The sequence below is a fragment of the Brachycentrus maculatus genome, unplaced genomic scaffold, assembly GCF_059751285.1.
Source record: "Brachycentrus maculatus isolate JH-2025_06_01 unplaced genomic scaffold, ASM5975128v1 h1tg002536l, whole genome shotgun sequence".
NCBI lineage: Eukaryota > Metazoa > Arthropoda > Insecta > Trichoptera > Brachycentridae > Brachycentrus > Brachycentrus maculatus.
In genome coordinates this window covers 1-13,342 of record NW_028283013.1, presented here as the reverse complement: position 1 = coordinate 13,342, position 13,342 = coordinate 1, and the positions used below count along the sequence as shown (strand labels likewise).

At 32.6% G+C, this 13,342-nt stretch overlaps 1 protein-coding gene across 1 annotated transcript; it reads right to left on the bottom strand.

Annotated features, from left to right (window-relative positions):
* Positions 1–2,285: 2,285 nt before the first annotated feature.
* Positions 2,286–12,919, bottom strand: LOC148298149 (uncharacterized). The gene is made up of 3 exons (XM_088277103.1): positions 12,870–12,919; positions 10,647–10,772; positions 2,286–7,446 (listed from the first exon to the last, which is right to left on the bottom strand). Exons 1-3 carry the CDS (start codon positions 12,917–12,919, stop codon positions 6,036–6,038), a joined length of 1,587 nt encoding a protein of 528 aa, XP_088133229.1. The 3' UTR covers positions 2,286–6,035.
* Between the last annotated feature and the right edge of the window lie 423 nt (positions 12,920–13,342).

The following is a 13,342-nucleotide window of genomic DNA, read 5'->3' as shown; positions in this document are numbered from 1 at the left end:
TGATTGTCCTGACGAAGAGACGGGTACGTCTCGAAACCGGTAGACGTAAAAATCTCGGTGAGTGGTTATATACTAATTTTATTAACATTTTTGTAAAAAAAATAAATAAGTAAAAATGACTAACCACAAAGTAAATGCTTTAAATATTAATAATATTGAGAATATTATATATATAATATATATATATATATATATATATATATATATATATATATATATATATATATATATATATATATATATATATATATATATATATATATATATATATATATATATATATATATATATATATATATATATATATATATATATATATATATATATATATATATATATATATATATATATATGGATTTAAAAAGGCCTTAAAGACATTTTTTTGTGTTGAAACGTAGTATATATATACATATATATATATATATATATATATATATATATATATATATATATATATATATATATATATATATATATATATATATATAATATATATACGTATATTCTTTTACTATACTTGTCTGTATAAAACTCTGAGGCCATATTTTTCAAACGTTCATGTACTGTAGTATAAACAATTTAAATTATAGCTTCTGTATTTTTTGTTTCGTTTGTGTATACCAAAAATAAATGAATAAATCACTTCAATATTTAAAAAAAATATTTGCCAAATTTTGAAACAGAGCATCTTTTTTCTAAGAATAAATTCGGAGAATAATAATTTTCCCATCTTAAAAAAAAATGTTAAATTAAATTTTTCCACGATGATTTTCCTTTATCCTCAAAATTAATTTCGCTCTCGAATATCTTAAAGGATTACGCTTGTTTTTTAAGGGAAAATGGTTTTATTTTATAGCCCTTTATAATCATTAGCGCTAGGTAGGACGATAAGCCTTTGGTTCATTAAAGTCATGAATATTATCTCAAATAATCAATTAAGTGTAAACAGAGGAACAAGAAAATGCCGATAAAAAGAATCGATTCTCAAACATTTTTTGTTTTTAAATTGGACATCAAAATGGTCCATTTCTTTTGAAAATTTTACTTCTTTACCTTTCTTTGTTTATTCTACTACTTCTACCACCATGATCACGCTATATCTGTACAAGAGTAGAAAGAGAGGATGGAATACCACACTCGTTCTTCTGATACAATCCTGGCTGCCTTTAAATTTACACATCTTGTCATAATGCCATCCGTTTACTTATACTTCTGATAAATGTTTTTGATGGATTGTTTAAAGATTATTGAGATGAATACAAAAAAAAATTATTCTTCTTCTTCTTACTCTCATCTGTACCCAATGGTACGTAGGGCACTGCGTTAAATTAATGCAATGTTAAGTTGATCGCTGATTATATAAAAGCAAGGAGATCAATCAGTCTTACGTTTGAGGTATCAGTTCAGGACAATATTAAATAAATACTCAAGTCAAACAAATATTTTTGTTTATTTGAAAGTGGTTAGGTCAGGAGTCGGAATAATCTATATATATAGTATGTATGAAGATATGCATGAACGTGGAAAAGGCAAGGATTGTTTTGCAATGACAGATTGATGAGGTGTTCTATTCTTTCTGCTTACCCCTTCGGAGAAGCGGCGTGATGGTTAGTTAGTACTGATATGGAATTAAAAATCAATGGCATTTAGCTAGGAATACTGGCAGGCATTAAACTGAGCTTCTGCATCCAAACGATTTGTAGCCTGAAATGGGGAATTTTATTTGCTAGTTCGTTATAATTTAGATGTCTCCAGGAATTATGCCATTTTATTTTGGCTCTCGCCCTTAATTACTTCCGATCGTCTTTGTTTCCCATTCTAGACCATTAACCGGAAGGACATCCGGGTCTAGAGCTGGAGGAGGTTGAGGTCACATTCGTATTATGTTCGCAGGCCAAAAACCAGAGTTATGACAGTGCCAGACACCGCAGTAACCGACTAAATTGTACTTCACGCGGTCGCGCTGAATTATGGCGCCGTTAAACAAGTGTGAAGAAAAATAATTGATACTAAATTTTTAATTTGGCCGACGTTTTATGAAGTTTACGAGCAATATAAGATGCTATATAATGATTTTATTTTTAATGCACCATATACAATCACAGCAAAATGTACATTTTGAATTTAACTAGGTTTTAAGTTAGTGTAAATTATTTCTTTACGATATCAATTTTTTTTTTTTTTAATATGGAATGGCGTTGCACATGTAAAACAATGCATTTGCCAATGTCAAGTTACTTGAATTCTTAATTATAAAATATGATATGATAAAAATTATAAAGATAAACTATAAATTTATTTTATTTAATTTTAGAAAAACAATCAACAGTCTGTACAAATTTGGGTTCCTGCTCGCCAGGATGAGATGGATATCTGTAGGGAGGGGAATAAGCGGGGCCAGAGATTTAAAGAAATTTGGCATTTGGTCATTTATTGGGCAAACAAAGAATATATGGTTAAGGTTTTCCTCTTCGCAACGACACTCGCAAATGGGGGAGTCAAAGACACCAATCCTCGCAAGGTGCTCTCTCGTACAGCAATGACCCATCCTCATTCGACAAATGGTGGATGTATCTTTCTTGTTCATCGAAATTTTCCTAAACCAAAGACGGGACGGGACAGTAGGCTGAATGAGAGAGTAATGTTTACCCTTTGAAATTTTGGAGGAGTTCCATTTGAGGGACCAGCTGGAAGACATATCAATATTTGGAATTGTCAAAAGGTCATCAGATGGGTAGTTAGAGAAATTCGTACTTCCATTTAAAACGGCTTCCTTAGCTAGAGAGTCGGCTTTTTCATTTCCCGGAATGCCATGGTGGCTTGGAATCCAGGCGAGAGAAACCTGAACGTTTTTTTCTTTGAGTAAATATAATTTCTCACGGATTTGGAATATTAAATGGGATTGGGCTTGTTTGAAGGGATTGCTGCTAATTTTTTGAAGAGAGCTTAGAGAGTCGGATAAAATGAGGCACCTTTCAAACTTTTTGGTCATAATGTAGGAAAGAGTTTCTCTTAAAGCCAAGCATTCCGCAGTAAAAACTGACGAAGGTTGAGGAAGTTGGAATTGGGCACAGTAACCATCATCGTGACTGTAAAAAGAAGCCCCTGAATAGCCAGATATTTCCAATTTGGATCCGTCTGTGAAGAATAAAGACCAGTCTTTCCATTTTGATTCAATTATGGAGTTGAAAAGGGAAATCGGACTAGGGGATTTAGTCCCTACTCCAATGTGGGTTATAATATTTGGGGAAAAAATATGATGAGAGTAAGGGAAGTTATAAAGGGAGGGGGTGGGAGATCGGAATATTTGTGGGATAAATTTTGACAGTTTTTCAAAACTTTTTGCGAGTGCTGGATAAGGCCTATTATGTAACACACGGTTAGATGTTACAGAGTTTAGTAATTTCTTAGATGCCAAAAGAGATGGGTGATTTTCAAAAGCTAAACATTTTATCATGTATCTGTCAGATAGATATTGTCTTCTAATGTCTAGAGGAGGATCCATAGCTTCTAATTGGAGGGCATTTGTGGGGGAAGACTTCATCGCACCCAGGATGATTCTTAAGCATTTGTATTGAATAACAGACAGTTTATTCAATAAGTATATTGGGAGGGGGTCAATTATGATACTGCCATAGTCTAATTGGCTTCTAACAAAAGCGTTGTAAAATAGTTTTAGAGTAAGAGGATGAGAGCCCCACCAAACTCCTGCTAGAGCTCGGAGAGGGTTAATTTTTCTTTCACATTTTGTGATTACAGAATTTATGTGAGGTGCCCATGACAATTTCCTGTCAAAAATAATTCCTAAAAATTTAGCCTGATTACTTATAGGAATGGAGATATTGTCAAATTTTATAGAGTTAAATGGGATTTTATGTTTTTTCGAGAACAATACTATTTGGCTTTTTGAAGGAGATAGTTGAAGGCAATTAGAAGTGAACCAAGTATTGAGAGAAGTCAAGGCTGATTCAAGTTTATTAATAGCAGTTTTCATATCTTTATGTGAAATATATATTACAATGTCATCCGCATACTGCAAGATTTTGCATTTTCCCGAGACTGTTGATTCCAGATCGAAAGTATAGATATTATATAGTAAAGGACTAAGTACAGATCCTTGAGGGAGGCCCTTCCAGATTTTTCTTTCTATTTTTTTATACATCCCATTTACAATAATAGTTCTTTCTTTTAATATATTTAGAATCACCTGAACAATCTTAAAAGGAAACTTTAACGAGCATAGTTTAATTTTGAGCACATTAAGGTCCACATTATCATAAGCTCCACAAATATCGATAAAAGCTGCAGCGGTGCATTCATTTTGAGAAAACGCTACTCGAATATCTGTTGAGAAAATAGAGAGATTATCGGTGGTTGATTTGTTTTTACGGAAACCAAATTGTGAAGCAGACAGTAAGGAATTGCTCTCTACAAACCAGTCTACTCTATTTTTTATCATATGTTCAAAAAGCTTTAGCATACACGAAGATAACGCTATGGGGCGGTATGAATCTCCCTTCATTGGGTCTTTATCAGGTTTTAGAATAGGGATTATCCGCTGAATTTTCCAATCAGCTGGAATTATTCCAGTTTCAAATATTTTATTTAGTATATTAATATATTTAAGTAAAATTTGTTGTGGAAATTTTTGAATCAAAGAGTATGGGATCATGTCTAAGCCGGGGGATGAGATTTTAACATATTCTAGGGGAAGTAATAACTCCTCAATCTGGAAAGGTGAGTCAAACCAAGATTCTTGATTGAGAATGACTGAAGAGTGGGATGGGAGTTCTTGGATTGTTGGAACATGAGAAGGTGCCAATTTGTCAACGAAATCGTAGATCCAAGCTGAATCATCGGAAATTTTTCTGAGTGACGAAGAAGATGGGGACCTAAATTTTCGTATGGCTGTCCAAACATCTGTCAATGGGGTTTGAGGTGAGAGAGCGCAACAGAAAGATTTCCATCCTATTCGTTTTTTCTGTTTTAATATTTTTTTTGTCTCAGCTTGAACTCTTTTAAACTCCAAAAAATTTAATTCACTCATATCATTTTTATATTTGGACATACAATTTTTTCTATTTTTAACAGCTAGACTGCACTCGGAATCCCACCAAGGGCATGGCGACGGATTCCTCCGAGTCTTTGGATTTATTTTAGGGGTGGTAGAATTAACTGCGGACATAATTGTGTCTATAAATTTAGAATACTCCAGTGGGATATCGAAGTCGCTCGCAGGATGAGATTTGGAATTATTTTTTTCCAAAATACTAACAAAGTTAGTCCAGTCAGTTTTTTTAAAATTATAAATGGTGTTTTGAGTTCTAGGGGTGATGCGAGACTTAAGAGGTATGTGAATAGTGATTGGGAAATGGTCACTCGAATGAGGATCGTCTAAGATACTCCAGGTTACCCTGGATGCTAAATCGTTAGAGCATAATGAGATATCAACAGCGCTCTGTCTATGAGATGGAGAACTTAATCTGGTAGGAGAACCGTCGTTAAGAATACATATATCGTTATCATCAACGAAACTTAAGATGTTCCTACCTGAGCGGTCTGTATAAGCACTCCCCCAGCTGAGAGAATGTGCGTTGAAATCACCTAGTATGAAAAATGATTTGGGTAACAATTTAACTATATTATTCCAGCCAGACAGATCAAAAGGGATGTTAGGGGGAATATATACTGAAATATAGGATACATTGTTTATAGATGCTGCAACAATTTGGAAAGATGAGGAGTTAGGGACTAGGATGTGGGAATAGTGAAGATGGTTTTTAATAAGAAGGGCTGCTCCTCCTCTACCATCGGGTCGGTCATCACGCAGGCAAATATAACCTGGGATAACAAAGTTGTATCCTGGCTTGAACCAGGTTTCTGATAAAGCAGCTATGTCAATTTTGTATTCCTTTAGAAGGGAACATAAATCTATTTTATTCGAAATAGCACTACGGCAATTCCACTGTAAGATAGATAATTTTGACTCCATCTCGTTAAGATGAGAGTCTTGTGTAATAGGGGTGATTATGTTATTAGAGGAGATTGGAATTTTGTGAGGCATTGTGATTTTGGAGAGTTGAATTGGAAGTGGTTTTGGCAGCGTTGTACGGTTTTTGGGGGGAGTTTTCGAAAATTGAGGTAATAAGTATGATTAATTGAGAAAGTACTTGTGATAAATTATCAGGTGTTGTAACACTGGCCTCTTTATTGCCAGACTGAAGAGCACAACCATCGGGAGAATTTGTATACGGTAAAAAGGAAATGGACTTTAATTTATCAAGAGTTGATTTGCTAATGTTAGGAAGAAACAATGACCTCGGAGCGGATTCTTTATAAACCGTCTTGTTATACGACAAAGGTTGTGAATGAGAAGATTGTTGGATATTACGGGATTGTGAGGAAGTGGTAGACTTTGTAATATCTGCGTATGATTTTCCCTTGCTAAATGTGGACTTGGCAGCCTCGTTATATGAAATATTTTGTTCAGTCATGCTCCTCTTTATTAAATTTTGCCTCAAATATTCAGGACATATTCTATTGGTAGCTAAATGATTACCTGAACAATTTACGCATGTAGCATTCTGAATTTCAACTTCGCAAGTCTCACCCATATGCTCCAATCCACACTTGAAACATCTAGGTTTGGACCTGCAAATTGTCTTGGCGTGTCCATAACGACAGCATGCGAAACAAAGAATTGTAGGATAGATGTATAGCTCAACGTCTATTACCGAATAGAATGAAAATATCTTTTTAGGGAGAATCTGCCCTTGAAAAGTAAGAATAACAGTTTGGGTGGGTACCCACGAGAATTTTTGGTCTACAGGCGAAGTGACTTTTCTTGATAGTCTTCGAGATTTTGTAATCATACCACATTCATTTGGAACCTCGATATTTTTTACAATCTCTTCATGGGTCCACTCTAAAGGGATACCCCTGACCAGGCCCATGCGAGAGACCATATGGTACGGGATAAATACTTTATAGTCATATGTTTCCAAAGCATTATCATCAATAAAACTATTTGCCGCTGAGTATGTCAAAAATTGTACAGAAATCCGGTTTCGGCCGATAGATTTTATTCCTGCACGAGGAACAATACCAGGAATATTTAGGAATTGCAAAAGTTTGCCAAAATCGATGATATTCAAAGAGAAAGAAGAATTGGGGACAACGTTTTTTTGGACAAAAACGCAGAAAGGTCCACTGTCTCTTTCTGTGTATTTGTTTTTGATATATTCTGACTGTAAGGAAGAAGGATCATTAGATGTTGAAGGGGATAAGGTTTTCGGAGTTGCATTATGAATATCTTTGGCAGAATCAGTTTTAGAAATTTTTCTGATTTTGTTGGGGAGGATTGGAGACGTGGGTAATGAAGAGTTGGAAGAAGATGTAGATGGGATGTCGGGAGGCTCCTTACGACGTGTTTTAATTCTTTCCATACTTATTCAGAAATAATCCAATGAGTGTATAGAAAGAAAAATATATATATATATATAAACGAAAAATATTATATGCAACTAAAAAATATTATTGTTGCAATTTACTATTACAGCTAGGAAAATAATAAAGTACGAAATTTAAGAATTAAAATAATAAAATAACGATAGATTTGGCTTATCTGAGAAGTAATCCTTAATCAGCAACCATTTAAACTATAAACAACTTATGAAATATCGAAAAAAACTCAAAATATGACAAAATTATTGGAGCTATGTAATATATGAACTGACAAACACAACTGTCAAAACTCAAGTCCCGATATCAAATTTAATATGATATCAAAGTCGGTATAACTGTTTAAATCTACGTTTATTATATTTAAAAAATGCCCGTTAGAAAGGATAGCTTACATAATATATATATACACACACATATATATATATATATATATATATATATATATATATATATATATATATATATATATATATATATATATATATATAAACGGAGGACGATATCTTTAATCAGTCGTATCTACTTGCGTATTGACCTTTTAATCCCGCATGCATTGTTTTCCCACATTCATCGTTTATTAGGTCCCTTTAAAAACGGTAGATAGAGGTTTCACTGTATTTGCGTAATACTATTCTTGTTAGTGGTAATATGTGATTATGCTTTGTACTGTAGGCGGATGAATTAATATATATCCACAAAGATAAATGGTTATATTATTTGAAATGTTATTTCTAAAGCATTCAAACACATCTGTTTTTTCAATCGGAATTGAACGTCGAATAATCCTTTGAAAATGATATTCGTTTTCAATTAATTATCTCCTCCGTTCTATTTCAACATTTAATTTAATCTAATAAATATGTTCCTTAGAAGCGCGATGTTGAAACACAAAACAATTCTCAATTGGAATTTCAATACAAATAACAATCTATATCAAATAAAATGTGAATATTAGATCTTTAAAATCTCAAATATCCTCATATGTTATGCACTGATTGAACTTTAACCTTTTTATACAACGTTACATTCGAATACACACGTGCTTTTTACTCACATCTATGGCGCATATCGCTCACTCCTTTCAAGAACGTCATAAATCAAAAAACTAGATTTTTCAGGAGAACGTTTTTAAAGTTTAAAAATATAACACAATTTATTAAAAATAAATATCAAGCCACTTATTGAACTTTTTACTGTGCAAAAGATCTTTTTATGTGAAACCTGAAGGTTTTTTCTCCATTTGAAAAATATTAAGTATATTTTTAAAAATATTTAAACAAAACCTTTTCTTCAAAATGCAAAAACAATATTTTCTGCCCTGTAGTGGGTAAATATTAAGTTAAAAATATGTCGCTTTTGCTGAGATATAGTAAATTTGATTGGCATTCCGAAAACATGCACAACTGAAAATTGACGATTTTTGATTTATGACGTTCTTGAAAGGAGTGAGCGACATGTTTATACCTGTGACATCTGTTGAACATAATATCAAAACATGCAACACAATTGTAATATTTCTCGTCTTTCTTGACAGCTGTTGACATTTATCATTTTCAATAGTTTCGATTCCATTGTCGTTAGTTAAATTAATTTATTAAAAATACGCTCGTATTAAATGCAAAATTGTGTCAAAATTTCAATCTAATTAATGAATTACTTTAGGAGATATAACATTTTGAACAAACGAACATTTTTATTTTTTAATTTAAGTTTTACTAAAGATTACCACTAATTCTTGAAATCTATTGTGACACGTGTTTCAAATACAGCATGAAAATGGTGCGAAATGCATCGAAACAAGTGTCACAATAGGTTTTAAGAAATAGTGGTAATTACCAAATTAAACTTAAATTGAGAATTAATATGTATTTCCATAAAGTGTTGAGTCGAATCAATTAATGCAATGATATATATTTTTTAATCGATTATATTTTTGATATATTGTTTACTTAACGGGAGTCTAAAGAAACCGCGTGAAACGGGAAGAAAGTACAATATTAACGGGAATATGGGTTTACTGGTGTTAGGAAAACATAACTCCCCTTGCGGATTTCACACACGGCTTTACTGACAAATCGAATGCAGTTCTTACATTTTTCAACATTTTGTCAAGTAGTTTTCTAATAAAAAAGGTGAGACGGTATTTCGCGATAGTGAAGTATATGATTTATATAAAAAGATTTATTTAAGCTTTTAAACTGACTTTCATTTGACTTAAAAATTCAAATCACAGTCACCAGATAACAGGTTTCTTTAGATAAAAAAAAATCATTTAAAAAATATTTTTAAAGGCAATATACCAGGTGCGGTGAAATTTTCAAGAAAACCCGAGAAAATTTCAATTAATCTTAATCATTTGAGTCTAACGGACCATTAGGGGTAATAACCAAATAAAGGCTTCATTTAATTCTAAGGAAAACCTCCCTGACGAAGATGGATACTTCTTATAACATTGTAGATAGTGTTGATTAAACAAGGTTAAAATTACGTCATAATTTGGACAATTTTTTAGTCAAATTCGTGTCCTGGTGATATGCGTTAATTGGTTAAATAAAATTTATTCTCTAATCCAAATTTAAATATTTAAAATTTAAATAAATGTAGTATGTCATTTATTTTGACACCTCAACATAGATGTAGAAGAAATTGGAAGTCTGGGTATTTACAGACCTTATGACCTGTCATATGCTGGTTAAGTGATCAGTTTACATACAAGTTACATTGACCATTCTATCCATGATTGACAACGACATAGATATATGATCAATCTCATGGTACAGTAGATATGAGCTCACAGCAGCCATCTATGTTGGATTAAGAAAGCTTTAATTTAGCGGAGACCCTTTTTGGATGTTTACAGGATTTGAACCCCGGATTATTTTTACATACTGGGAAATGTCTGAAAACAAGATTTTAAATTTAACGCAGCTTATAATTTGACCTGTTATTTTTGGTACCATTTTACACCAGGATATTTTAGATATATGTGAATAAGATAAAGAAGAATATGGTAGTCTGTGTATTTACAAGGCTTACAACCAATCATAGGCTAGTTTAAGTGATCATTTTATACATGAGTAGCATTCACGCTACTCAAATTTCAAAACTCAGATTCACAATAAAAAGTTTGTGTTTGCCTTTAGATGAGAACATCCGTAGTTCTCAAAACTAGTTGTGTATACACAAAAAACACTTTAAGAGTGATCTTGTACAAATGTTTCATTTTGACATTTAAAATATTCATGATATTCCACAAAAATGCCGAATAAATGAAACGAAAAATAACTGACCGGTCATTTTCAACCCACCTGTACACGTTGGGTTGAAACATGAAATATCCTAGAGTAAACAGGTCAGCAGTGATACAGTTCACCGTGATAAGTATGTGACAGGTCCCCTACTTTCAGATAGCCAACCCAAATACTATCTAATAAAGTACCGACTATTCGGCCACTTCATTTACCTCTGTCATTCATCAGTCACATAGAGGTGGTCGTATTGCAAAGGTTAAGCACAGTAGAATTTTATTTTGTTAATAAATATTAATGTTTTGAAATGGAGTAAGGCTTTAAGTAAAATATATATTATTCACCAATTGGCAAAAGGTTATGATTGAAAAAATCAGAAAAGCATTTGAAATATTTGATGACGCCAATTTTTCCTCAGTGTTCCTTTGCTTAAATCATATTGTTTGTCATATTGAAACAATAAATAAAATATACAAAAATGTATAAAAAAGAACTATCAGCATATCAAATGTTGTTGTTTTATTCTATAAAACGATTTAAGAAAAAAATATTACTAACCAAACTTCCAAAACAAATACTGTTGAATATAAAGTTATGAGATGGGAGTTGTATAAAGTTTGATTCGATCATTCAATTCAATAATAATGAGAACTCTATTGATTTTAAAATCACTAAATAAAGTTTATGGACGTATTTTATGACTCTTTTAGAGGTTTCTCTCTATCTTAAGACGAAGTTTTATGGAAAATCCCATTTTTTAATACATAAAGGAGATCTTTTCTAAATGTCATGTCCGTACCCCGCGGTGGTTTCAAGGAATACCAACTGCCTTATTTGGTTAGAGTTGTGGGTGTGTGTGTGCAGCTAGAACATAAACATTTGAAAAGAGGACTTTCTGCTTAAATTGAAAAACATACAATTTAATCATGAATTATCAAAAAAGTAATTGTATTTTTTTTCCATGATTTTTTGAAACGTAGTAAATTAATTCAATAAAACGATTTATTTTACATTTTTTGACATCTCATTATAGATGAAGAAGAATACGAAAGTCTGTCATAGACTGGTTAAGTGATCAAGTTACACATCGCTCACTCCTTTCAAGAACGTCATAAATCAAAAATCGTCAATTTTCAGTTGTGCGTGTTTTCAGAATGCCCAGAAAATGTAGTTTATCCCAGCAAAAGAGGCATATTTTTATCTTAATATTTACCTGCTACAGGGCAGAAAGTGTTGTTTTTGCATTTTGAAGAAAATGTATTTTTAAATAATTTTTTGAAATATGCAAAATATTTTTCAAATGGAGAAAAAACCTTCAGGTTTTACCTAAAAAGATCTGTTGCACAGTAAAAAGTTCAATAAGTAGCTTGATATTTATTTTTAATACATTCCATTATAATTTTAAACTTTAAAAACGTTCTCCTGAAAAATCATGTTTTTTGATTTATGACGTTCTTGAAAGGAGTGAGCGACATGTGCAACATTCACCATTCTTCCCATGATTGACAACCATACTACTCAAATTCTTGAAACTTCTAGATATTAAGAATCAAACTCGAAACACAGTGTGCGAGAGTTCACTAGAGACATCTATGTTGCGATAAAAAGAGCTTTTAGTGTTTACATTTTCAAAATATTATCAGCTAATTATAACACTTTACCAGAACCTACGTTATACGGCTTGTTGCGTTCGGGTGATAATATAATACAACATACTTGATTTCGAAGCTTAGTTTAATTTTGCCTTTATGTTTTTATTTTATTTGAAAACTTTTTATTGTTATTTCTCTTTTTTTACGACCAAATTTCTATTGTTTCTTTAAATATGTATTCAACCTGTGTTTTTACTTGTTTCGGTAAGTTTGTTGTGTTCTCATCTAATTGATGAAAACTATTTGAACGATTTGTATTGGACTATATTTCAATTCATTTAATGTGTTTTTCATCGTTTGTGAACCATAAATAAACCTTCTTCTTCTTCTGTTTAGTGTAGGCCTTGTAGCCTGCATTAAATAGAAATTAGCCTCCTGCGATGTCGATTCCCAACTGTCAATCCATCTCTTTAGTGATTTGCTTGGGAGTCATCTACCTTGGGACTGGCGATGCAAAGCAATGTGGGGGAGTCTGAATGGTTCCATTCTCCTCACATGCGCATACCATTGTCTCCTTATTGTCTCCTCCTTGTTGCCTTCCCCACTTAACGACATCTTTGATCTCGCATATTTCCCTTATCCTGGTGTTTCTTATTCTCATTTAGTCTTGGTCTTATTTACTATTGCTAGATATGCTTCTTAGAGTCTTCATTTCTGACACTCTTAGTGCGTTTTTTTGTGACTGCGGTGTCCGTGAATGAATTGATAAATAATCTAATTTTTATGGCATGTCCACTGATTACTTCAGACTCGGTTCAACGTAGACACGTCCCTTTGACACGGAACGTGACGTCATAATACCCCCGCTCTGCCACCTCTGTGGGGACGTTTATATTATGTATTATGGAAGTTGGTCGTGCTTGTACGTATATATACGTAAACCGGTTATACACGTGTATGAAAGATGGTTATATCGTATAAATACGAAGCCGGTGAAAAATTGACCCAAAGTCAGGGCCGGGTCGTGACTTTTGGGCT